The sequence below is a fragment of the Oryx dammah genome, unplaced genomic scaffold (genome assembly GCF_014754425.2).
Source record: "Oryx dammah isolate SB20612 unplaced genomic scaffold, SCBI_Odam_1.1 HiC_scaffold_19, whole genome shotgun sequence".
Taxonomy (NCBI): domain Eukaryota; kingdom Metazoa; phylum Chordata; class Mammalia; order Artiodactyla; family Bovidae; genus Oryx; species Oryx dammah.
In genome coordinates, this window is record NW_024070203.1 from 76,780,033 (window position 1) to 76,807,917 (window position 27,885).

Here is a 27,885-nt window from a genome sequence, read left to right on the forward strand (position 1 = left end):
GTTTGCCAAGTTATTTCCGTAAAAGGAGGTTTAAGGACGCAATCTTAACACCAGCTTGCAATATACTCATCACTGGTGGAAGGAACTGCTAATTTGGGGACTAGATTCAAACAGACCTAAAACTGAATTCTAGCTTCACTATTTATACGTATAAGCATTAAGAAGCTAAGGCAAAGAAAGATATGTATAAAATGTGTACAGTAGTATCTATCTCAGAAGGTTACATGAAGATTAAAGAGATAGTGCATATAAGACTCAGCACTGCTCCTAGCACACATATGCTATTATTAAGTCTGTGTTATTAAAGTTTCTCACAAATTTCTCACAGACACATTAAGTTGAAAAATAATTCCATACATGAGTTTTTCAAATACAACTTACATGCAAATTAGAAATACAAGTACTTCCCAATGAATATAGAAAGTAACTGTTAGCATGAGCTGTGATGATGAAGTAATGATATTCTGAAAGTCCTGCCCAAAAAATTAACCTCAGTAATTTGTAATCAAAGAATGTATCTTCACATGAACACATTTAATACTTTATAATAAAAAAAATTTTAATCAGAAAGACTTCACAGATTGCTGAGGTATATCTACACTAAACATTATAATGTAGAAAAGTAGAATTAAGACTATAAAGCAAAAATGTAATTAAGTATCTGTACTTATAAATAGGTCATAAAAGCCTTAACATAAATTAACCTCCATAAATAATGGAGATTATATACATGTTAAAATAACTGCTGAGAAATCAAATTTTTAGAAAAGCTAACACTAAGTCCATAATTATCAAATATACTCTACAAATCGTTCAATAATAACTGAAGAATGTTTTCAAAAGCTGGAAAATGGAAAAACAATAGATTCAATTTAGTAATTCAATTAATTAGTCCTCATTTATCTGTGAGAACCTATATTTCAGTTCCAATCACCATTTGCTTTACTATTAATTAGATGGTTTTCATTTCAAACATAAATCATATATTAAATTAAACAGAAAAATACTGAATAATGTTAAAATATTAGGCACCTCCTTCCAAGGCCCAAAACAGAAAAAAGGACAATTTTATAACTAGATTTTAGTTATATAATGTATATATATATAAGACAATATAAACTGCCTCTTAAAGCAGTTCTCTCCTTAAGATTCCTTTAACAAACTGTGTATTCGCTGCTGCTGTATTAGGTAAGTATCTTGCCTATTTTGTTTATCAGTGCATCTCTAGCCAGGGCCCTGCAATGCATACGGCACACAATGGGCCTTCATCACTTATCTGTGGGATAGATCTGAATGAATAAATAAAAAACAATCTTTGCACAAAGGCAGATAAACAGTGAAAAACCTCATTGGTGTTTTTAAAAACTTGTAGCAAACTGGGGAATACTCTTCAAAAACTGAGGAAAACACGAATCCTGTCTAATCTGGTCAGCCTTCCCTGCTTTAATCAACTCAATAAAGACAAAAAAGAAAAATTAAGCATTTTTTAAGTTAGTAGAAGACAAAAACAGTATGAGCAAGACAAAATAGATTCTAAGAAATATGCAAAGAAATGCTTGATTTATAATAAAAAGATGACTGAATTAACAAAACAGAGCAAGTCACACAACACAGACTCCCATAAGATGGAAGATTAAGTTACATCATGCACAGAGCATCCAGCATGAGTCCACTGTTGTACACCTGACCTGAGATTACAGTTCATATAAAAATACAGCACCTCAGTACACAGTATTAGTAAGACCTAACCATTTGCTACAAAGGAAGTTATTACAATAAAAAAGAACAAAATTCAGCCAGGTACCCAAATCAAAAGAAAAAAACTATAATGAGAACAGTTTGTACTATGAACTTTCCAAATCAAATTTACCATATGATGTAATGGAGAAATTGATCAGAGGGACTATTTTCACTGTGATCATGCTTAAGGATCTCTAATGCGTAGGCTAATGAGATTAAAAAAACACATATTTTGTTTCCTTCAAACCTATAAAATGTGGACTTACTCCTTGCTTAGGGTCTCACAAAATATGACATTCTTGTGTGTCTAATCTAAATTTTAGGTAGACCCTCCCCCAAAAAAGAGTATTTTCTAAGGAAATTCAAAGTTCACACTCAAAATCAATCTATGAATTGAGCCAAGACAAATGAAGATTGCTGTATGTCTTACTCTCAAACTTCCCTAAGCTTCTTCAAAAGATCCATTATTTTTTAAGAACTGTATAGCTATTTGAAATAAAGTACCACTTTCAGATGCCATTCACACACTTCAATAATAAAACCTCAAAGAGCTATATTTCAATATTCTCTTCAGTTTCAAATTGAATAACAATGAACAATAGGCCTGTGATAGTATTTTTTAATGAATAATACTCCCCAAAATAATTTGGATTCCTGCACCATTACCTATTTTTAAAAAGTTTCCATAATTAGTAACTCCTATTCCTAATAACAAAAAGGTGACAAAATAAATATGTATATGGATTTCAAAATATGACATATATATATATGTCATCCCAGAATGGGAACCATGAGGTGTTTATAAATTCATGTTAAAAATAGGTACTAAGATCCCAACCTTCTTACTATTTTTAAAAACTTCTGTGTCCTCCTAAAGACTATTCTAAATAAAAGAAAGTAATCAGGTGAATGGTCATTTAATTTAACTGACTGTTCATCTGTTTTAATTTTGATTCTATTTTGCAGTACTGAGCTTGTCTATAATCTAAAGATTTGTAAATTCTATGACAATCACTATATCTACCTTTTGAAGAACTTAACAAATATGTATCTTTAAAACATGTTTAAAATGAGAAAATTAAACAGAAAACTATCTCCCTATATCACAGAAAGGTATAAAATCATTCTGCAGAAAAACAATTGTAAGTAATAATCTCACAAACAGTAAAAGCAAAAAATATTGAAAAGATAAACTTGTAAACAACCCAAAGAAACTTGTAAACAACCCTAACAAATTCAGCTATTTCTTCTCTTCCCCAAATTAGGCAGACTTATTCTAAAGAAACAAAATTAACACTTCTACTTGCTTAAGCTATACCAATTCTTAAGAAAATATGTGTCAAATCTGAAAGTTAAAATTTCAAACAAAAAGCAAATGATATAAGAGAGATAAACTCAGCTTCTGGCTTTGGAGTTAGATTAAGGTAGAGACGACTTAACATTAAAAAGCAAGAGTCCAACAGAATTGGAGAAAAACTTTCCAAAAGAACATCTACATAACAGGGGATTAATATACAGAATATATAAGGAACACCTACAACTCAACAATAGAAACTGTCCAATTTAAACATGGGCAAAGGACTTAAACATATATTTCTCCAAAGATGATTATAAATGGTCAGTAAACACTTGAAAAGATGGAGGCAATGTAAGAGGGTTGCATGAAACAGATAAAAGGGATTCAGAGGTACAAGCTTCCAGTTATAAAATAAATAAGTCATGGAGATGTATATACAGTATAGGGTATACAATCAATAATAATGTAAAAACTTTATATGGTAACAGATGGTTACTAGACTTATCAAGATCATTTCATAATTTAAATGTTGAATCACTATGTTTTACACCTGAAAGTAATATAATATTGTATGCAAAATTACTTCAAAAAAATCTCTAATCATTAGAGAAATGCTAATCAAAACCACAGTGAGATAAATTTCACATTCAATATGATGGCTATTATAAAAAAATGGAAACTAACAGGAGTTGGTAATGATAGAGAAACTGGAACCTTGTGCATTGCTAATGAGAATGATATGATGGTACAGTCACTGAATACCAATTTCTCAAAAAATTAAACATAGAATTATCATATGATTCAACAATTCTACTCCTATGTATATACCCAAAAGAACTGGAAGAATGGACTCAAACAGATAATTTGCACACTCATGTTCATAGTAGCATTATTCACAATAGCTAAAAGGTAGAAATAACCCAAATATCCATTGATGCATGAATAAACAAAATGTGACATTTACATACAATGAAATGCCTTCTCTCTCTCGCTTGCTCTCTCGCTCTCACTCTCGCTCTCTCTCTTTTTAGTCGCTAAGTCGTGTCCGACTCTTGCGACTCCATGGATTATAGCCTGCCACGCTCCTCTGTCCACGGGATTCTCCAGGCAAGAATACTGGAGTTAGTAGGCATTTCCTTCTCCAGAGGATCTTCCCCACCCAGGAAGTGAACCACAGTCTCCTGCATTGCAGGCAGATTCTTTAACTGAACTATGAGGGAAAAAACGGAATGAAAAAGAAGGAAAAGAAGGAAGGAAAGGAGGAAGGAAGAGGGGAGGGGAAGAAATATAGGCTACAGCATGGATGAACCTTGAAAACTTTATGCTAAATGAAGTATGTCAAATACAAAAGGACAAATATAGTCAAATTCATAGGGACAGAAAGTAAAATAGTAGTTACCAGGAGCTGAAGGGAGTAATGGAAGTTACTGTTTTAATGGGTACAAAATATAACATTTCTGGAGAGTGGTAATATGAATGGTGGTTAACAGCAGCACAATGATATGCATGTACTTAATGCCACAGAACTGCACACTTACAAATGGATAAAATGATAAACTCTATGTTAGGTATATTTCACCATGATAGAAATTGTGATACACTTGAAAGAACTCTGAATCAAGGAAATGAAAATCAAGTTCAGGTACTGATATTAACTGTGTGCTCTTAACTAAGTAATTTGACCTCGCTAGGATTCAGTTTTTCATCTTTGAAATAAGAAGGCTGTAGTAGATGATATTGGTATTTCTTTTCAGTTAGAAACATTTCATGAAAGAATATTCCAGACACCAGAAGAACCAAAACTGAAAATCAGGCTGTTGCCACTCAAATGGAAATAAGAAAGTTAACATCTCAGTTACATCTTACCAGTTACATCTTACATTCTGTCACAGACAATGTTAATCACAAAAGCAGATAGATTATAATAAACACAGCTTTGGAAACGAACAAAAAAGATCTATCTAGAGTAACATTAAAAACACCCAACTCTTATGTTTTCTGTGGCCTCAAACTGGGTAGTTGAGCAAACACTGTTTTTAGCCCTGTGGGATGGGTTACTTACTCTGTTTACTAATAAATGTAACAGGCATTTTTGTTATACTTGAAGGGCCCAGCTTCCATTAGAGCTAAAAGCACTAATTCATACAGCAGAAAAATGGCTGTTTCAGTTTCTATTTCAGGGAAGCAAATGATCAGTTATCTGCCCCACCTCTCCTCATCGATACCATGAACCTGCTAGCACCAAATCCTATATTTTCTATTTAACACTGAACTTAAACACAGATTCCACAGAAGTATCTTCCTCCCACAAATAAACTGCTCAATAACTTCACTAGCCAAAACCATGATACCTTTGCCATTGGACTAAGTTAAGAATGGATACTTAGAGGAATCCCTAAACTTGTAAAGAAATATGTGTTTTCCCCCATTACTACAAGTATGACAATGGCTCATGATATAAATCAGCAAGCAACAATTATGAAGAAAGAAGAAACAAGAAAACAGATTTCAATTCAATATAAGAAAGCTTTAGAGTTGCCCATCAATGACTATGGCTGCCTCAGAAAGTAGCTAACTCCCTGTGCATAAAATGTTCAATCATAGATGACCATAAATCAAAGCTATACCATAAATATGACTCAGAAATTGACATAATACCTAATATGTCACTAACCCTAATAACTCCAATTCTCTGAGATTAGCAGCACAATAATATCTATTTACCATTAATTGCTACTAGTAAAATTCATATTAGCTATACTATCATAACTAGCCTCTCTACATGAGGAAATCTGTATTAACTATAAGACAAGATAATTAACAAAAGATAATGTAAACCTTCATTCCTTTCAGGTAAGGTAGGGATCAAGGACTTTGGAATTAAATAACCCTCCGTGAGAATCCTTGTCTAGGAACTGTGTGACTTTGGACAAGTTATGTAACCTCTCTGAGCTTTAGTTTTATAAAAGGGAACCTCAGTCTCACAGGGTTGTTAGGAAAGCATTGTTAAACTAATTACCTAACACTCTATAAAAAAGTACAGTATTCTCTTTCAACTCCTACCCATTCTTTAATAACCTGCTTAAAAGTTACCTTCTCCATGACTTCCTAAGCCATTCCAATTTTTCACTGAACTTACAAATTTATTTATGAATAAAATCACATTTTTGAACCCACAATCACAGGAGAAACTGAACTCAAGACTGTATTATGGTTGCAGTTTAATAAGCTGGATCAAAAAGAAATGGGACTAATGAACATTTGATTAACTCTGTAACTATTTTTAAGTGTTCATATGGAAAGCGTAGACATCCTCACTTGTGTACAAGCCTAAAGTAACTTTCCAAATTCTTCCCCCACTGTATTCATTCACAGATTTAATGAAGTAATAACCCTTACTGTTCGACAATGTTGTCACCTAAAAGCATCTACACCCTAACTAGCCTTTCAAGAATTGGATATCTGACTGGTTCAGCCATTAAAGCCCAATTCTAATGTCTCTTCTCTGAAGTTATTCCTGAGGTCTTAGAGAAATTCTCTCATTTCTTTAAACAAGACATTCTGCTTAAGCCTCAATTTTGCAATTTAATGACAACTGTTTTCACATATGTCTAGTGTCCTTCCCTACTAGATTGTAAGTTTTTATGGTGAGGAGATATCTTTCAACTTCACTATATTATAATTTACTATTTCCTCAATCCCAACACTTAGCACACTGACTATCAAAACACAGAAAAATATTTAATGTCATCAAATGTCCCTTAATACAACTGAAACATCTTAAAGGAAAGGAAAAAATGGCAAAGGAATAAAAAAGAAATTGACACCAACTTCAAGTACTTATTTTTAAATTAAAACTGCAGATTAAGAACGTGTAGATTGTCAGTGTTCATGTAATGTAACACTGTATACTGACAAAAGCCAACAGTCTAAAGTCACATTACACAGGATAGATGAACCTCACAAATTTAAGTATGATTCCATTTACATTAAATCCAAGAATATACGCTATCAGAAATCAGGATAATGGCTAATATTGGAGGAAGATGGAAGAGAGAGGCTTTCGGGATGCTGATATTTTGTTTCTTGAGCTGGTTACCAAGCACTCACTTCAGTTATGAAACACCGTAATATATGTACTTTTCTATAAGATATTAATATTTCAGTCAAAACATTTAAAAGAGTTAAAATGTATATCATTTCTGTTTTGAGAAAAATGGCAATGCTAAGGATACATCTAAAAGCCTAAAATCGTCATCACTGTAGAAATTTTAAAAATAACTATGAACAGTAGACCAATGCTTAATTCTGCTAGCAATAACAATGCTCATACTTTATTACCCTTTAATCAATCGCTTACTGCCCTTTTTTAAACAACTCATAACTGGAAAAAGAGTCAAGTGAAAATTTAAATTAACTGCTCAAAATTTATCCCATTAAACATTATTGGTCGCTGTTTTTGTCACTACATCCTACACATTTCAATCCTGTTCCAAGAAACTAAAAGAACTAGTTTACCTGATACAAAATAATGAAAAAGCTTTTCTGAAAGGCTTATTTTTATATGTTTGAAAACTACATAATACAGAATGAAAGATACAATATAACCAAAATATTTTGGGAAAAAAAAATCTAACAAACTAACGTTTTGTAATAGCTTGCTCACTGAGATTAAAATATTTTACCATGAATATTTAAATGGAAGATAACCTGTTTTTAATGTTACTTAATTCACCTATTTTTAACATTACCAGACCTGATTAAATATTATTAGTTTCAAGATTCATATAAAATTAACATCCCAATGTAGAAATATTTTAAAAAGTATAAACTATTTTGCTGACTTAAATAAAATCTAGATTTACATTAATAACATACCAAGTAAAAATTTTTCAGTGTACTATAAAATGCCTTTGTTTCAAAAGCTATGGTCTGTAGTGAATATGCTCTTCTCATTATTGCATGAAATACAAATAGAGCATGATAAATATGCCTTAAGAAATTCTGGAATGTGAATTTTAAAAAACCAAACAGCTTATCTGAGGAAGGGAGAGACTGTGAATGGGGACAGACTTGACATAATCCTCACTCCCTGCAACCATTAAATGAAATTCTCAGTTCTCCTATGATTTTTATTCCATAGAAGTATTATATGATATATTTTATCTGGTACTTTATATGCTTTATTTACCTAAGATATATCTCTCTGACTTTTGTATTGATTACTTTCCATTTAGAGCTGCTAAAAATTATAGTTTATTTTGTATTTGCTAAGGAAAACAACTTAAAGAAACTATTTCAAAACAACATACTTTTGTAAAGCATAGCAAAAAATACCACTGAAATAACGGAGAAGTGGTCTTAACTGCACAAAAGCAAATCACATCCAAATAAATATTAGCATTCTGTGATCTCATGCTTTTAGTATTTAATTGGAATATTTTCATTCAGATGTCAGCAGATATATCTTAAACCAAATTTGGCAATATTCAGAGTAAAATCCTTAAAATCAGCATGCATCCTTAAAATAAGCCTTACCTATTTAAATATTCATCTTTTTTCACATAAAGTCTATAACTCACTTTGGAAATTTTGGCTGCTTTATTTTTAAAAACAAGTATTTTCTACAATAAATACTGCACTGTAACTAATAAAATTTTAGTGTCATGAATAATAAATCAGCAGATACAAGAATCTATTAAAGTTAATATCAACTTATCAACTGGGACATATCCCATGGTATTTTGTAATAGATCAGAATATATAATTCTTGGCTCAAATGCAACATATAAACACCAATACAAAGTTGAAAAGTACAATCTCTCACAATATAATAAGTGCCATATGAGGCATAATATGCCATATGAGGCCTAAGGACAAAATTAAACTTATCAAGAAAAATTAAGAATAAAATCATTTAACTGATTTAATTTATAGAAAAACTGGCTCCAAGACTCAGTTTACTTTACGTTCTGTATCTTTTCAATTTTCTGAATCAATAGGCAAATTCCTTTGAAAATGTCATCATTTACTTTACAAATTTCATTTTAAAAGTTATATATTATTCAAGGAAATATATCTTTAACAAATCAAGTACTTTAAAGAAGTCAAATCTATTTTTTGAAAGGTATGTTCCTTTCCATAAATAACTAATGAAAATAAAATCCTACAATAATAAGCTTGCTAATTAGGATAAAAAAGCAAAGATGTATTTGAAATAATTGAAGTAATTCAAATTTTAAAATATAGAAATATTTCACTAGTATATAATTTCATATATTTTCATCTTATTTCATACAGTTAAACAATCATTTCTTTAACATTAAAAGCACTCCTTTCAATTGAAGGAAAAAAGGTATGATTAGTAACTACTGACTCTCTTTCTATAAATCTCTTTTAATTCAGGAAGAGCAAACTCCAAATAAAGGAATCCAGTACTAAATGAAAGTAAGGGCTAAAATCAGTTTCTGCCCAAGTGCAGTGACTATACACAGACACATCAAAAATACTAGATTTATGTCATAAGAATAAATGACATAATCACTTTTCTCAGTGGTTAGGAATATACATGAAATTGGTATTTAGCTGAAATACCTTGGTCTTATTATTAATTTGCAACTTAAAAAAAAATTTTGTATTCTCTCATTTAAAAAAAAAAAAAACTTGCCCTTGCAGTTCCTACACAATGTGAAACAGCAACATTTTACTATAGCTGCAACATGGATTGATAGTTATTACCCCAACAACAGTTTTCTCTAACACAAGTATTATAAACTAATTGATTTCAGATATTTAAAAGAGATTTCTAACATCACAGTTTAAAAAAAAATGAAGTATTAACTTCACATATTTTTCTAAAGTTTTATATAAAACTAATACATTGACAAGACAGATATGATTGGTTTTTTCCCCTTCTAAGGTAAGTGAAAATTATCATAAACCACACTTTAACATAATACTTACCAGCATGTGGGTAGTTTCAGAAGTTTACCATAAAGAGCAGTGCTGAAAGAGGGAACAATTGGTACAGGTAAGCAGTAAGATCCCCTACAATCCAAAGACGTCAGTCCTGCCTGGAAACCAAATATCTGCAACAAAAAGAAAAGACCCAAATGTTCACAGAGACAAAGTTTTAATAAGCACAGGATGAAATACGTCAGTTTCAATTTGCTCTACAACAGCTGCACACTAAATATGTTCCAATGTCTTTTTGCACTTCCCAAACATCAACATTTTCTTTTATTCACTTTGACATTAACTAAATCAGAATTAAGAAATTTAAAGTATTTCCTTCATATCCCTGAGATTACTGTTCTTTTGATCAATTTTAAGTTTCATATTCTATCTCTATACATATTCTCACAGCATTTTGCAGTCTGCTAAAATGTACATATTCTGTTAAGACAACTGATTACATTGTGCACATCACAGATATTAACATTATTAAATTACTGTTATATCATTTTATGCCTCAAAGAACATTAACTACAACAAAAACAATCTTAAAAGTATTTTGCCTTCAACTTACAGTATGCACATACAAAAGGGATATCCAAATATATCCTAAAAAATGTTACATCTTTTCCCTTTCTTTTGTGAAAAGGATAGGGAAGAGGTTTTTCACCTCAGGAAATTTGGTAAATGGCATGAATTACTTTTTATATGTTTATACCTAAAACAAGTAGATCACACTCCCTGAAATTCCTGAACACTACATTGCCTTAATAGGAAGAATCCATGTAATATCACATTTTACATGAAACACTGCAGAGAACTGAATATGATATTTCTTCTTCCACTATTTTCAATAAAGTAAATGTTTCAAACTGGAAACACACAGAGATACAAAATGAAGTTACTATTTTAAACAACATGCAAAAGCAGTTTAAGCCCAAATTTTATCTTTCATAATTATTTTTTATTCCTTCAGTTTATAAAGCACTAACTTTCTTACCTCTAGGATTAATATTAGCTCCTAAAATCTACAGTACAACATATTTAAAATACCTCAATAACCAATTTTCAATATAAACTAATAATCAATTTCTTAGAAAGCAGTATTAAACTACTTTCAAACAGTCTCAAAAAGCTATTGTGCTATCATTTATCAAGTTGACAATGTCAAATCTTTTCCTGTAAAGTCAGTTAGCAATAAACAAAGTAATTTTTTGGAAAACAGGTATTAGAATTTCGCATTTTCAAACTGAATTTCAAAAGACCTACTTAATTGCTATCAAGAAAAATGAAAGTGATATATCTATTGATTCCTATAAATCCCACTATTAACCAAGATATAAGAAAGTACTGAGAAGAAAAAAATCATGTTTCTAATATTTAACTGACCAACTTTAAAAATTAAGTCATTCCACACTTACATTCTTTGAAGACTTGCTCTAAGAAACACTATATGCAAAGAACTTCTGGGAACTGTACAGTTTCAGAATTTCACATTTCCTCTGAAAGACCCAGTATTTAAAGGTTTCTGAAATTTATAATTATCAATACTACTTGATACAAAGTATGATTACTAAAACAATGCCCAACTTCCAAATATTTTTAAAGTACAAATCAGGGTAAAACTTTGTCAAACTAGATTATCTGTGTTCAACTAAGAACTCTCTCAAGCTACTTTCTAGTAGTCTATAAATGTCCCAACAGTATAATCACAGATGCTATCATTAATGTATTCAGATGGAAACTGGGTGTTGAGGAGATCCCCTGCTGGTTGTTTTCAGAACTGCAAAGGACTTTGGAGAAAGTCCTGCATATTATTCAGTAATTTTTTTAAGCTTTTACTAAATTTATGTACTACCCAGAGAGGACTCCAGGTAACATTCAAGTATAAACTACAGTGGAAAAGGGCCTATCTACCACATCAAAAATAATTATTTCAAAATAATCAATTTTCAACTCTTAAATAATAGCAATAAGACGTGAAGATTTGCAATACCTATATAACCAAGTAACCTCTCAACAACACTTGGTCAAGATTACAAATACTTTATCCAGAAAAGGGAAATCAGCACTGTATGAATTGAGGTTGTTTTCATCAGGACTGTTCATAAATTTAGAAATACAAGTACTTAACACTGCAAACCAATAGTCTGAGGAAAAAAGAATGTATGAAACAATTAAGTGCAACTACTAATAGAAGTCTCAGCTGAAGGAAATACCAACTTAAGAAAGATGACTTATGTATCATGTTAAATGAAAAGTTAAACATGTACTGCCATCTCTTAAAAAATTCTATTAGAGAACAATTGAACTAAATCACCTCTTCTTAAATAAGGGGAAAATGAAGTCTAAAAAGCACAAAGGGCTTCTCCAGAATTACCTATTGCTGGAACAGCAATATGATGGTTCATTTGATTTAGCTCATCTTTTAGCTCACAATTTCACTGCCTTATGAGATGGCTGGATGGCATCACTGACTCAATGGACGTGAATCTGAGTGAACTCCGGGAGTTGGTGATGGACAGGGAGGCCTGGCGTGCTGCGATTCATCGGGTCGCAAAGAGTCGGACACAACTGAGCGACTGAACTGAACTGAACTGGTATCTGAACAATCTTTAGCACTATTTTATCTTCTTAATTTACATAAATGGCATCACATTATACATACTATTATGCTTCCTGATATTCCCACCAAAAATTATGCTACAGAGGACTATTCATGTGGGCATTTACAGACCTCAAGTTGTACATATCTGTATACGCAAAAATTTCTCTAAGACAAGGGTCAACTAACTACAGCACACAAGTCAAATTCCAAGCACTGTTTTTGTACTACCTACAAACTAAGAATAAGTTTTATACGTGTACATTTACAACTGATTTGATGATTGGGAACACTAAATTAGTTTAAACTCCAGTTGGGTAAATGCTATGGGTTTGGGTGGAGTCCGGGAGTTGGTGATGGACAGGGAGGCCTGGCATGCTGTGGTTCATGGCGTCACAAAGAATCGGACATGACTCAGTGACTGAACTATCCCAAAAAAAAGAATTTCATTCTTCTCATTAGTAAAATTATATAACAAAAATAGAGTCCTATCCTGCATTTTTAATTCTGTCAACTGAAATGCATGGAAATTTGTTCTCTTATTATGTAAGTACCTATTTGGTATCCTAAATTTTGCCTCATAGCCCACAAAGCCTAAAATAGTATCTGAACTTTCAAAGAAAAGCTGGCCCCTACTACAGTATATATGTTGAAAACTGCAATGTATGTGTTTTCAAATTTATGAAATCCTTCAAAATCCAAATGATACCACATCCACCAGCCATATATGAAAGCACAATTCCTTGAAATCTCCAGGGAGAGCTCTTTAATTCATGTTAAATATTCCCAAATCCAAGAAAGTCAAAGGGTTTTAATCCTACTAGAACCTTCTTGATCTCTCTGAAGCATTTGCCATAGCTGATCCTTATGAGTAACAAGGCCTTAAATTAGTCACTGTGTTAGTCACTCAGTTATGTCCGACTCTTTGCCACCCTATGTGACAAGGCCTTAAATTTATCTATAATTTACAGAATGCTTTCACTAATTTAATTTTTATATGCTTCAAACCTCAGATGCCTTGCAATGTCTTAGCTACTTGATTCCACACATATTCAAAGATGGGTTTAGCATTTAAATAAAGAGGACTTGTTAAGTAAAGAGGACTTGTTAAGATATATGAAAGTTCCACACATATTCAAAGATGGGTTTAGCATTTAAATAAAGAGAAGTTGTTAAATAAAGAGGACTTGTTAAGATATATGAAAGTTCCATCTGTATGTTTCCTTCCATGCCAACTCTCTCAATTAATAAATGTCATTACATGAAGGGGGAAGAATCTACTATCCTGTCACATAGTCAATACATTCACATTTACATATACAGATTAAAACTTAAGCATGAGTATTTAATTGAAAATTAGAGTTAAAAATGCCAAACACATGAAATAGACATTTAAATCCTTCACTATAGTTTTTTAAGACTGTAATAGTGAAATTAAACTTTGAAAACATCTTCAAAGGTTATAGTAATCATCCCAAAGTAACATGAACTGCTATAAACTTTATAACAAATTGGCATTTTTAGCCAGTTCCAAATAGTCACAAAACTAAGTCTTTACCAAATCCTTAAAGTTTTAAAATGTACTAGTTCACTGAAGAAGCATTAGAAATGCAATTAAATTTTTTTAAATGCAATCAAATTATTAAGATTCAAGGCTTTATTTTTTAGAGTATTCAAAACTCTTAACATCAATGAAAAGTTTTTCTATATATACTATGCCCAACACTAACTTCCTGGGACATTTAACTTTTCCATTACAGCTGGAGTCTAACCAAAATATAAACAAACGACAACTAGATAAAAAGGGAGTGAAGACCTTTTCCCAAAACATAATTTTATCTGGACTACACTTTAACTTTTACAGTTCCCTGGAAGTTCAAGTGAGCATTTACTATATTACCAATGACTTTTATGTCAGCATGAATGACAATCATATTGGTGACCAATAGCTTTGGTAATGATTTTCCTCGAGGATGGGGCATGCCTAACTCATTTTTAATGCTAAGTATCTGCAAAACAGAAAAAACTCAGTATTTACCAAATGAATGAATCCCATGTAAGTATAATACCTTGGAAAGAACTGCCCAAAATTAGACTTGCTTTGATAAAACAGGGCAGATATTCTTAAAAATATAATCTGATATTCAAGTTGCGCCAATACACCTCAGTGTATTAATTTTGGGAATAAATAAAAAAGTACAAGTGTAATATATTCTCTATGTATATAACTTTCACTCTCCATATGACATAAAACACTTGTAATAGATCATTACAACAATGGCGCCTAAAGAATCATACTATCCTGTGTCTATACCTCTTTGAAACATAATACTGTCAACTCCTCCATCAAGGGAGTAGAATTTCCTTCTCCATCATCTTAAAAATCAGCTTTGCATAGCTATCTAAAAAATGTGTTTTCCCATTACGCATGGTTTGAAAATAATCAAATTTTGATGTCTTAAATTTAAATATGCTGTAGGTGATATAAAACTAATATCTTTCAATTGGTTTCTCTTTATATAGACACATATTTAAGAACTTTAAAACATCAAACTATCAAGCATGAACCAATAAAGTCAAAAGTCTATTTGTGCAGTCCTCTAATTTTCATACTTTACATTAGTACTTATTCTTAAATTCAACTTGTCATAGTTTCCTTTAGTCCCTAAAACAGAATTAATTAGGTATATACACTCTCTACTTACATTACATGTGTCCATTTGCTTAGTAAAAATACTTATTACTCAAAATCTGAGTTTACCTATTTGTAAGTACCTATGCTGTGAAAGTGCCGCACTCAATATGTCAGCAAATTTGGAAAACTCAGCAGTGGCCACAGCAATGAAAGTAATGCTCAAAATTCTCCAAGCCAGGCTTCAGTAATACATGAACTGTGAACTTCCAGATGTTCAAGCTGGTTTTAGAAACAGCAGAGGAATCAGAGATCAAATTGTCAACATCTGCTGGATCATTGAAAAAGCAAGAGAATTTCAGAAAAACATCTATTTCTGCTTTATTGACTATGCCAAAGCCTTTGACTGTGTGGATCACAAAAAATTGTGGAAAATTCTGAAAGAGATGGGAATACCAGACCACCTGTCCTGCCTCTTGAGAAATCTGTATGCAGGTCAGGAAGCAACAGTTAGAACTGACTGGTTCCAAATAGGAAAAGGAGTACGTCAAAGTTGTATATTGTCACCCTGCTTATTTAACTTATATGCAGAGTACATCATGAGAAACATTGGGTTGGATGAAGCGCAAGCTGGAATCAAGATTGCCAGGAGAAATATCAATAACCTCAGATATGCAGATGACACCACCCTTATGGCAGAAAGTAAAGAGGAACTAAAGAGGCTCTCGATGAAAGAAAGGAGAGTGAAAAAGTTGGCTTAAAGCACAACATTCAGAAAACGAAGATCAAGGCATCCAGTCCTATCACTTCATGGCAAATAGATGGGGAAACAGTGGAAACAGTGGCTGACTTTATTTTTCTGGGCTCCAAAATCACTGCAGATGGTGACTGCAGCCATGAAATTAAAAGACATACATGAAATTAAAAGGCATACTCCTTGGAAGGAAAGTTATGACCAACCTAAACAGCATATTAAAAAGCAGAGACATTACTTTGCCAACAAAGGTCTGTCTAGTCAAGGCTATGGTTTTTCCAGTAGTCATGTATGGATGTGAGAGTTGGACTATAAAGAAGGCTGAGCGCCAAAGAATTGATGCTTTTGAACTGTGGTGTTGGAGAAGACTCTTGAGAGTCCCTTGGACTGCAAGGAGATCCAACCAGTCCATCCTAAAGGAGGTCAGTCCTGGGTGTTCATTGGAAGGACTGATATTGAAGCTGAAACTCCAATATTTTGGCCACCTGATGCAAAGAGCGGACTCATTTGAAAAGACCCTAATGTTGGGAAAGATTGAAGGCAGGAGGAGAAGGGGACAAAAGAGGATGAGATGGTTAAATGGCATCACCGACTCGATGGACATGAGTTTGGGTAAACTCTGAGAGTTGGTGATAGACAGGGAGGCCTGGCATGCTGTGGTTCATGGGGTCGCAAAGAGTTGGACATGACTGAGCAACTGAACTGACTGACTGATACTGGAATGTATTACTTATTTATTTAAAAATAAAAGAGAGAGAGCGATGGAAGAGCTGAACAAAGTCTCCAACAATTAACTTTACATAACTTGATCTAAGGGGCTTCCTTGGTAGCTCAGCCGGTAAAGAATCTACCTGCAATGCAGGAGACCCCAGTTCAATTCCTAGGTCAGGAAGATCCACTGGAGAAAGGATAGGCTATCCACTCAAGTATTCTTGGGCTTCCCTGGTGGCTTAGCTGGTAAACAATCCACCTGCAATGTGGGAGACCTGGGTTTAATCCCTGGCTTGGGAAGATCCCCTGGAGAAGGGAATGGCTGCCCACTCCTGTATTCTGGACTGGAGAATTCCATGGACTGTACAGTCCATGGGGTCACAAAGAGTCAGACACGACTGATCGACTTTCACAACTTAAAGTAATAAACTTTTCCTTTGCATTAAGAAATTAAGATGGATTCAATAAGAGGAAAATGACTAAAAACAAACATGTTATGCCCACTTTGCAAAACACTGTCTCACATAAATATTCCCTTGAAAGAAATTATGAATTTTTTAAAACATCCTTAGTTTTTAAATTTCTCATTGCTTAAAATCAATGATACATAAAATCTTCAAAAGTTTTAATTACCATTATCTTATAAATACCAAGCTATTAACACCAAATAACTGAAGAAATCTTTAATACAGGGACATCTTTACTTTTATGTTAATTATACTGAATAATGACTATATACGTATATCTTATTTAAATCTCATCTAATAGGGTATTAATTCTGTAAAACTACAACTCCAGAAAAAAAAAGATGTATTTGATTCTCCCAAAGCCAACCACATACTAATACACAAGAAAATTCACTTTTCATACCTTAAGGTAGCAATGTGCATAGCAATAATGAAGCAGATTATCAGAAGGCTGAGTAAGGCTGCTGACCACATGCACCAACTGTTCAGCATACATCGGCACAGAATGTTCCAGATTAATTTTATCCACTAGTATCTGAACAGAAGGCAAAGGCCGGAGAGACTGGAAGTTTGTAGTATTCATGAAGTTACTTGAATTCTGGAAAATAATAATGATCACTTTATATTTCTGGAGAAATAACTGGTATGCCATGTCCTCTAGAGACACTTCAGTTATCCTAGAAATGATGCCTTCCTATGGGACTCTCTTACCATAACCAAACAGAAACACCTTCTATTTTTAAGTACTCAAGTCGTGCCAATATTTAAGAAAAAGAAAAAAGATTTCAAAGAAGGCCTATTTACTGCAAAATTATCAATGCCCTTTTAGCTAGAGCTTTTTGTTTTTCCAGTCAACTAGAATATTCAAACTACATGCCTCAGTACATTGAAAGTATTTTACCTTAATAATTTCCCCCCAAATCCCAAATAATGCAAAGCCTTTATCTTCTTTCTTTTATTCACATTTAGATGACTAAAGGACTAAGTGGACTACTCTAGACAATCTGAAAGACACTGACAATAAGCAAAGTTTGTAGGACAGAAAAATTTCTGATCCATATTATATCTACTAATAACAAATAACAAACATGCTAAAGGCTCATAAAGTCCTAAGAATCTCAAGGTAGGCTTTGTATTTTTAGTGTTAACAGAATTTTTCTAAGCCTCAGAGTAAATGCAGATAAATTTCCACACATCCAGGGTAGGAAATTCATTAGCAAGCCATCAACTATGGTCCTTGAACTTATTTCCATACCTGTAATTCTAAATGAGGAACAGTATGACCCTCCAGCCGAAGGTATGTGAAAATATGTGGGAAGGGCAATTTAATTGTTTTGTCCGTCTTTCATCATCACAAGAATAGGGAAACCATACTGGCATTTAGCAGGCATTGGCTAAAGACAGTAAGTGCTACGTGAGACTTCTCTAGCCCAAAAGGTCAATAGTGCCATTATTGAGGAACACTGTGCCCAAAACTAAGCTGAACATACAATTCTTCTTTTCTGACTCACAAACAATTTGTAAACCATCATTTATTGAGCAATTACTATATTAAAGGGCTTTATTTTGGATTATTAAAATATAGGAGCCCCTGGTGGCTCAGACAGTAAGGAGTCTGCCTGCAGTGTCGGAGACCCGGGTTTGATCCCTGGGTCAGGAAGATCCCCTGGAGAAGGAAATGGCAGCTCACTCCACTATTCTTGCCTAGAGAATCCCATGGATGGAGGAGCCCGGCAGGCTACAGTCCATGGGGTCACAAAAAAGCGGACACGACTGAGCTACTTCACTTCACTGAGATATAATATACAGTAAAGCATACAAATCTTAAACATACAGCTCAACAAATTTCCATGTACGTAATCACCACACATTTCAAGCACACTAGTAGGGCCCCACCAGGGGCAGCCAATGTTCTCACCTTGATCATCACAGATTAGTTCTGTCTGTTCGTCAACTTCACTTGAACAAAATCACACATAAGTATATACATATGTCTGCTTCTTTCATTCGACGTATCATCTGATAATTATCTAATGTTCACTCTTTGAGTCAACACATATCATATGGAATGACTATTTTTATTTCTACTCATAACTCTTGTCTTAAGCTCTACATTTTCTGATTCTAAAATAGCCATTCTGTCCTTCCTCTGATTGGCAATTAAATGGTGTATCTTTTTTATCCTCTTTTTTCTAGCTAATGTTACTGTTTTCAGTTCCAGAATTTCATTTTGTTCTTTTTTTAATGCAGTGAAATCTTATGAACTCTTCTACTTTTTTTGTTTCTTTCTTCAACTTATTAATCATGGTTACTTTAAAATCCAAGTCTATACTATCATATTTTAATTTTTCTCCACTAAAATTTTACCACATGATCTCTTTACCCAGCAACACAATGAATAAATTACCAGTGGCTGACAGAGAACAAATACACAAAATGAAATTAATGCATCTTAATTCTCTGTCATACCTCCACAAGCTCTTATTTAAAGTGTGGACAATTTTTATTTATATAATCATTATGTCACCATGAAAAGAAATATATCCCCCAAAGTAATAAATTAAAAATAACACATAATACCTTATCTGTATATAGCTGACTCAGAAAGCAATACATTGGTTATGGACCTAAAATATTAATCATCTAATAAGTGTTAACAAACATAGTAATATCACTGGGTTCCTAATATGTGCAAAATGGTTTAGACACATTATCTCATTGAATATTCTAAATCATTCTAGGAGCTAGGTACTTTGGGGGAAATGTTAAATGCCAGTACCCTGGCAATCTTAAAATTCATGCAGACCACAAAGTAAGGCTTAAACCACAAGAGACCTAATGGCAGAGCATCCTGTGATATTATCAAAACAGGGGAAAATAGAACTGCTAAAAGATCATTTCTCACTCAATTTCTCATCTTGAGAAATGCTGCTATGGGAAATTTTCTCATTAGCATCCCTCATTCAGGGGGTTTTCCATCTACTCGTTCAGAGCACACTGTAACTGGAACCGAATCCCTGTCATCAAGGTACCCTACCTTGTGTGCTGCAGCTCAGGTGGCACCCTAGATTCAGGGTTGTCCCGAAAGGGACAAGATGAGCTGACACAATTACTGACTTGCTTTTGCTGTCTATTAAGTAATTAACTCTCTGAATCTATCTGCTGGGACTTTTTGCTTCTTTACTGGATAACTATCAGCCTAAATGAAAACTTATAATTTTCTTTTGCTTCTCAGAAAAGGAAAACAAGGGTTAGAGATTAGATATAAAGCAAAGTCTCAAAGGTGTCATAGCTTATTCACAGTCTGATATCTACACCCATGTGCTTCAACATTTCTTCATAGAGCTTTGGCTTGACGTTAACCTATATAATAATTTATACATGTTGTTGTTCAGTCACTAAGTCATGTCCAACTCTTTGTGACCTCATGGAATGCAGCACACCAGGCTTCCCTGTCCTTGCCCGTTTGCTCAAATTCATGTCCATTGAGTCACCGATGCTATCTAACCATCTCATCTTACTTTCTAAGAATTAACAATCATAGTTACATTGCTTAACATCATCATGGATAACTATATAAAAGACACTCTCTTACACAACTTACTCTTACAGTATCATAGGACCAACAATATGTATATATGAGAAAACAAGCAGTGAATGACAAAGTATACCTTTTCCCCCATAATAACAGGTAGCAAATGATCCAGCAAATTGAATTCAGCCATGAAAATTGTGAAGGTACATTTGAGGAGAGTAACACTTGTATGTCGAGTAGGAATATATTCCTCCAAACAGGCCACTTCCTCAGGATTCAGCACTGTTTCACTTTCATCCTTAGTATCTAAAATGAAATAATAAAAATTCAATGAAAAATTATTTTTAAATAATTTCCTTAGTTAACTAAAAAATTAATTAGTTCTCCAAATTTGAAGATCAAATTTTTTTTCAACAATGAAGCAGCTATAAAATAATGCTTCCTTTAACAAGAATAAATTCCTTTGCTCTAGAAGATGTATGTCTTTGCTATATAAGAATGTATGTTTTACATTTTTAAATATATATTAAATATGTTTTTAAAATTCTTAATCTGTCATTAAAAGAACAATAGTTTCCTTTCATTAAAATACCATTGAGGTAATATCAATGCAAGCCATAGACTAGGAGAAAATACTTGTCACAGACAGATACATAGACAGACATAGGTACCTGCACAAAGGATTTGTACTTGCAACATATTAAAAAATTTACAACCACCTAAAAATCAAAAGTAAATGAATAATTCAATGGAAAAATGGGCAAAAAAGCCTTGAACAAACAAAAGATAACATATCCAAATGACCAAAAGTTACATCAAAAGCTAGTTAACATCATTAAGATACCAGATAACTGCAAATAATGTAACAATGTGGTAGCACTACACATCCACTGGAAAAGCTAAAATGAAAGACTAAGAATAGAAAAGTTGGTAAGTATGCACCAGCAAACTTTTTCTATAAAGAGCCACAAAGAAAATACTTTAGGTTTTGTGTGTAGTGTGCCACCATTATTCAATTCTGCCACTGAATTACAAAAGCAGCCACAGACATAACTGAATGAGTATGACTATGTTCCAATAAAATTTTATCTATAAAAAATGAAAATTAGATTTCATATAGTTTTCATGTGTCACAAAATATCTACCTTATTTGTATTTTTTCCAATATTTGAAATGAAAAACCCATTATCAACTCATGAGCTGTACAAAAAGAGGCAGTAAGTCATAACTGACCAAACCCCTGATGAAGGGCAACTAAACGTCTCCGGCACCACTGACAGACATACACTTGGGAAAATGGTTTGGAAATATATACTAAAGGTAACATACATAATCACTTTGCCTAAGTGATTCTACTCTTAAATTCCCAACAGAAATGAATACATATGTTTATCAAAAGGGATGTACTAGAATTTTGGTAGCATCACTACCATAATAACCAAAAACTAGAAACTAACCAAAAACTCATCATCAGTAAAATGGATAAGTAAGTTATGATATATTCAAAAAAGGGGATACTGAAAGGAAAGGAGAATGAATACCACAAACATAATGTAAACTAAAGTCACGGACAAATGAGTACACACTGTGTGCCTACGTATTCATGAGTTCTAAAATGTGCCAAAAGATATGCTCCAGGGAGCATGGGGTGCCAATGCAGGGAGCATGGGGTGAATCTCTGGTCCAGGAAAATCCCACATGACAAAGAGCAACTAAGCCCATGTGCCACAACTACTAAAGCCTGGATGTCTAGACCCTGTGCTCCATAACCAGAGAGGCCACTGCAGTCAGATGCCTGCACACCATAACAAGGAGTAGCCCTGCTCGCGGCAAGCAGAGAAAGCCAACGTGCAGCAATACAGACCCAGTACAGTCAAAAATAAATTAAAAAAAAAATTTTTTTTATTAAAAAATAATTATTTTATTTTTTAAATAAAATATGCCACAATAAATATAGGATAAGTATGGAGAGTATTTACCCTTGGGGGTCAGAGTAACAATCAAAAGAGGGCAAGGAGTATTCTGCAGTGCTGGTAAGGTTCCATACCCTGAACAGTTAATCATATAGATGTGCCTAAGTTTACAACATCCACAAAATTTTACCCTTAGATTTTGTGTGCTTTCCAGTACATATATTACATTTAAATGAAATAACTAAAAAAAAAGAGCGGAGGAGAACTGCTAATTACTCAGAATGAGAACTGCATGTATAAAGTCAATTAGCAGCAGTTTCTTTACATAGGTCATATTTCTGAAATGATAAACTCCTTCAAATAATTCATTTTACATAAACACGTATATGTACATGTGTATGTATGTGTGTAAATAGCATAATCCAACTGTGGAAGAGATTGCAAATGGCTTTAACAAAAAAAAAAATCTGAATTTTAAGTCAAGTGTATGGACTCTTTCTAGAGAACATATTTTCCAACCTCCCTGCCTGCCGGGTACAAGGACAACTACTAAGTTTGGGTCAATGAGATGATTGAGCCATGTCATTAAATGAAACTACATACCTAATATTTTCTCTTACCCTACTTGATACAGATTAAAATTAGACATTGTAATGCTGGGTCAACATTGAGCATGCAGAAGAGGTATACCTCAGATGGCAGGAAAACAAGATAGAAGGAATTCTGGGTCTAAGACAACATCATAAAACAGTCACCCAAGTCTCCTGGATTACCTACCAGTGTTGGCTTTAACATGATAAAAATTAGTTATATACTGTTTTTTGTGTGAACATTAGTTTTCATTTCTCTAGGTTAAATGCCCAGGAATGCAGTTGCTGGCTACATGGCAGCTGCATGTTAAGTTTTTTAAAAATCTGTCAAACTGTTCTTAGGAGTGGCTGTACCATTTTACATTCTTAGCAGTAATGAATCTAGCCTTCTTCACATCCTCCACAACATTTGGTGTTGACACCATTTTCTGTACATACTATCCTCAGTTCAGTCACTCAGTAGTGTCCAGCTCTTTGAGACCCCATGGACTGCAGTACGCCAGGCTTCCCTGTCCATAATCAGCTCCCGAAGCTTGCTCAAACTCATGTTCATCAAGGCAGTGATGCCATCCAACCATCTCATCCTCTGTCATCCCCTTCTCCACCTGCCTTCAATCTTTTCTAATAAGTCAGCTCTTCACATCAGGTGGCCAAAGTATTGGAGCTTTAGCATCAGTCCTTCCAATGAATATTCAGGGTTTTTTTTTTTTTTTTTTTTTTTAGGATAGACCGGTTTGATCTCTTTGCCGTCCAAGGGACTCTGAAGAGTCTTCTCCAGCACTACAGTGCAAAAGCATCAATACTTTGGCATTCAGCCTTCTTTATGGTCCAATTCTCACATTCATACATGACTAGTGGAAAAACCATAGCTCTGACTACAGGGAACACTGTCAGCAAAGTAATGTCTCTGCTTTTTAATATGCTGTCTAGTTTGGTCATAGCTTTTCTTCAAAAGAGAAAGTATCTTTTAATTTTATGGCTGCAATCACCATCTGCATCTGATTTTGGAGTCCAAGAAAATAAAGGCTGTCATTCTTTCCATGGTTTCCCCACCAACTTGCCATGAAGTGATGGGACCAGATGCCATGATCTTCGTTTTTTTAATGTTGACTTTTAAGCCAGCTTTTTCACTCTCCTCTTTCACTTTCATCAAGAGGCTCTTTAGCTCCTCTTCACGTTCTGCCCTAAGGATGCTGTCATCTGCATATCTGAGGTTATTGATATTTCTCCCAGCAATCTTGATTCCATCTTGTGCTTCATCCAGCCTGGAATTTCACATGATGTAATCTGCAAAGAACTTAAACAGGGTGAAAATACATAGCTCAGACCTTCTCATTTCCAATTTGGAATCAGTCCGTTGTTCCATGTCCCATTCTAACTGTTGCTTCTTGACCTGCATACAGATTTCTTCATTTCAGTTCAGTTCAGTCGCTCAGTCATGTCCAACTCCTTGCGACCCCATGAATTGCAGCACGCCAGGCCTCCCCGAGTTCACCAACTCCCGGAGTTCACCCAAACTCATGTGCATCGAGTTGGTGATTTCTTAGGGAGCAAGTAAGGTGGTCTGGTATACCCATCTCTTGGAGAATTTTCCACAATTTGTTGTGATCCAAACAGTCAAAGGCTTCAGTGTAGTCAATGAAGCAGATGCTTTCCTGGAATTCTCTTTTCTATGATCCAATGGATGTTGGCAATTTGATCTTTGGTTTCTCTGCCTTTACTAATTCCAGCTTGAACATCTGGAAGTTCTCTGTGCATGTACTGTTGAAGCCCAGTCTGGAGAATTTTGAGCATTACTTTGAATGTGAGATGAGTGCAACTGTGCAGTAGTTTGAACATTCTTTGGCACTGCCTTTTTCTGGGATTGGAATGAAAATTGATCTTTTCCAGTCCTGTGGCCACTGCTGAGTTTTCCAAATCTGCTGGCATATGGAGTGCAGCACTTTCACAGCATATTTTAGGATGTTAAACAGCTCAGCTGCAATGCTATCACCTCCACTAGCTTTGTAGCTAGTCATGCTTCCTAAGGCCCGCTTGACTTCATACTGAAAGGTGTCTCGCTCAAGGTGAGTGATCACACCATGGTTACCTGGGTTATTAAGATCTTTCTTTCATATAGTTCTGTGTATTCCTGACACCTTTTCTTAATATCTCCTGCTTCTGTTAGGCTCATCCCATTTCTGTCCTTTATTGTGCCCATCTCTACATGAAGGATTTGAAATAGCTCAGCTGGAATTCTATCACTTCCACTAGCTTTATTTATAGTGATGCTTCCTAAGGCCCAACTGACTTCACACTCCAGGATGTCTGGCTCTAGGTGAGTGATCACACCATCATAGTTACCTGGGTCATGAAGATCTTTTTTGTGTAGTTCTGTGCATTCTTGCCACCTCTTCTTAATCTCATCTGCTTCTGTTAGGTCCATACCGTTTCTGTCCTTTACTGTGCCTATCTTCACATGAAATGTTCCCTTGGTATCTCGAATTTTCTTAAAGAGATCTCTAGTCTTTCCCATTCTACTGTTTTCCTCTGTTTCCTTGCACTGATCACTTAGAAAGGTTTTCTTATCACTCCTTGCCATTCTTTGGAACTCTGCATTCAGATGGATATATCTTTCCTTTTCTCCTTTGCCTTTTGCTTTTCTACTTTTCTCCACTATCTGTAAGGCCTCCTAAGACAACCATTTTGCCTTTTTGCATTCATTTTTCTTGGGGATGGTTCTGATCACCACCTCCTGTACAATGTTATGAACCTCAATTCACAGTTCTTCAGGCACTCTATCAGATCCAATCCCTTTAATCTCCTTGTCACTTCATACTGTACAATCTACTGTACAAATTACAATACAATCGTGATTTAGGTCATACTTGAATGGTTGAGTGGTTTTCCCTACTTTCTTCAATTTAAGTCTGAATTTGGCAATAAGGAGCTCATGATCTAAGCCACAATCAGCTTCTCGTCTTGCATTTGCTGACTGTATACAGCATCTCCATCTTCCACTGCAAAGAATATAATCAATCTGATTTCGGTACTGACCATCTGGTGATATCCATGTGGAGAGTCATCTCTTGTGTTGTTGGAAGAGGGTGTTTCCTATGATTAGTTCATTCTCTTGGCAAAACTGTTAGTCTTTGCCCTGCTTCATTCTGTACTTCAAGACCAAACGTGCCTTTACTCCAGGTAATTCTTGATTTCCTACTTTTGCATTCCAGTTTCCTATGATGAAAAGGACATCTTTTTTTGGTGTTAGTTCTAAAAGGTCTTGTAGGTCTTTAAAGAACAGTTCAACTTCAGCTTCTTCAGGATGAGTGGTTGGGGCAAAGACTTTGATTACTGTGATACTGAATGGTATCATTCCTAGCACTCATCAGTATGACTGGCATGGAGCACACATTCAAACAAGCTGCAAAAAAAGAATTCATGAACATACCAAGCATTTATGGCACTGTGTTATGTGATTTTACAGGCACTAATCTTTGGATGAAGGTTCTATTAGCTCTTATTTTAAATACATCATTTGTATTTGTGTGTGTGTGTTAGTTGCTCAGTCGTGTCTTTGCAACCCCTCCTCTGTCCATGAAATTTCCCAGGCAGGAATACTGGAGTGGGTTGCCATTTCCTTCTCCAGGGGATCTTCCGGACCCAGGGATCAAACCCAGGTCTCCTACATTGCAGGTGAGATGCTTTACCATCTGAGCTACTAGGGAAGTGACATTCAAATCAACTTGCAAGAGATTCAAAATTAAGGCAAAACAAACCTGGTTTTAGTCTACTATATGGTTCATATTCATGTTCCAAGGCACAAACAACCATTTTTAAAATTCTGTGTACTGCACTGCTGTCCAAGCGAAAATCAAGAGGACCTATAACAAGGCTTTTGGTAGACTTTTCCTGAACTGTTCCCAAATCTTCACTCTTCCCTGAAGAAAAGTCTTGTTGATTTGCAGAACCTACAAGAAGCCAAAATTCATATTAATATTGTAAGCATCAATCAGATATATCAAGTATATATTTTAACATTACTCTTATCTTTTCAGCTTAGAGCTTAATGCCTTAAGAAAATTCTATATCAGGTGGATACATAGAACCCTGCTGATCTATTTTTCTTTATGCAGATGAGATGTTATCAACAAAGAAACCAGTTACTTTAAAAAACAATTATTCCTGTTATCTATTTACTGTTATAAGATCTGCCATAAAACTAAAATTCTTGAAAAATTATTCTCTAACATTTAACTGGCCTATACCCAGTAATGCTGCAGACAAAACTATTATGTTGACTGGGAAGTCAGATTCTGGAAGAAGTTGCATTTTACTACCATTTTATCTTAGAAGTTTCACTGAAAAATTGATTGCTTAAAACTACATGTTCAAAGGTGACTTGAGAGTTTTATAATGACCATGGAAGTAAACAACAGGTATTACCCACTTTGAACTTTTTCCAGAATAAAATCACTATGGCCATTTTCCAAGGATGGAAGCCAACTTCCTCAATCCCTTATCTGCCCATATATCAAAGAGGAACCAAGGCTGTTTTCTAAAGAAAATCTTGGCTCAACCTATAGGTATTTCCTTTTATCTAGTATGTCCACACTTACATAAAACATAAATTCACTATTTTAAGTGATAACATACATTAAATTTCAATTCTTGAGTCTTATGTTTATTCAAACAAAAATAGGAAAGC

General features: G+C 34.1%; 1 protein-coding gene across 3 annotated transcripts in view; it reads right to left on the reverse strand.

The window, feature by feature from the left end:
* Window positions 1-27,885, reverse strand: part of VPS13B (vacuolar protein sorting 13 homolog B) — a 772,631-nt gene that overhangs the window by 654,788 nt on the left and 89,958 nt on the right. For all 3 annotated transcript variants that reach the window (XR_005724545.1, XM_040260994.1, XM_040260993.1), the window contains exons 13-16: window positions 26,957-27,148; window positions 20,832-21,001; window positions 17,564-17,758; window positions 10,001-10,125 (exon numbers count right to left, since the gene is read on the reverse strand). Coding sequence is in view for 2 of the 3 variants with exons in the window: in XM_040260994.1 (XP_040116928.1) it covers window positions 10,001-10,125; window positions 17,564-17,758; window positions 20,832-21,001; window positions 26,957-27,148 (682 nt within the window). In the remaining variant the exon portion in view is untranslated. The remainder of the gene's footprint in view (window positions 1-10,000; window positions 10,126-17,563; window positions 17,759-20,831; window positions 21,002-26,956; window positions 27,149-27,885) is intronic.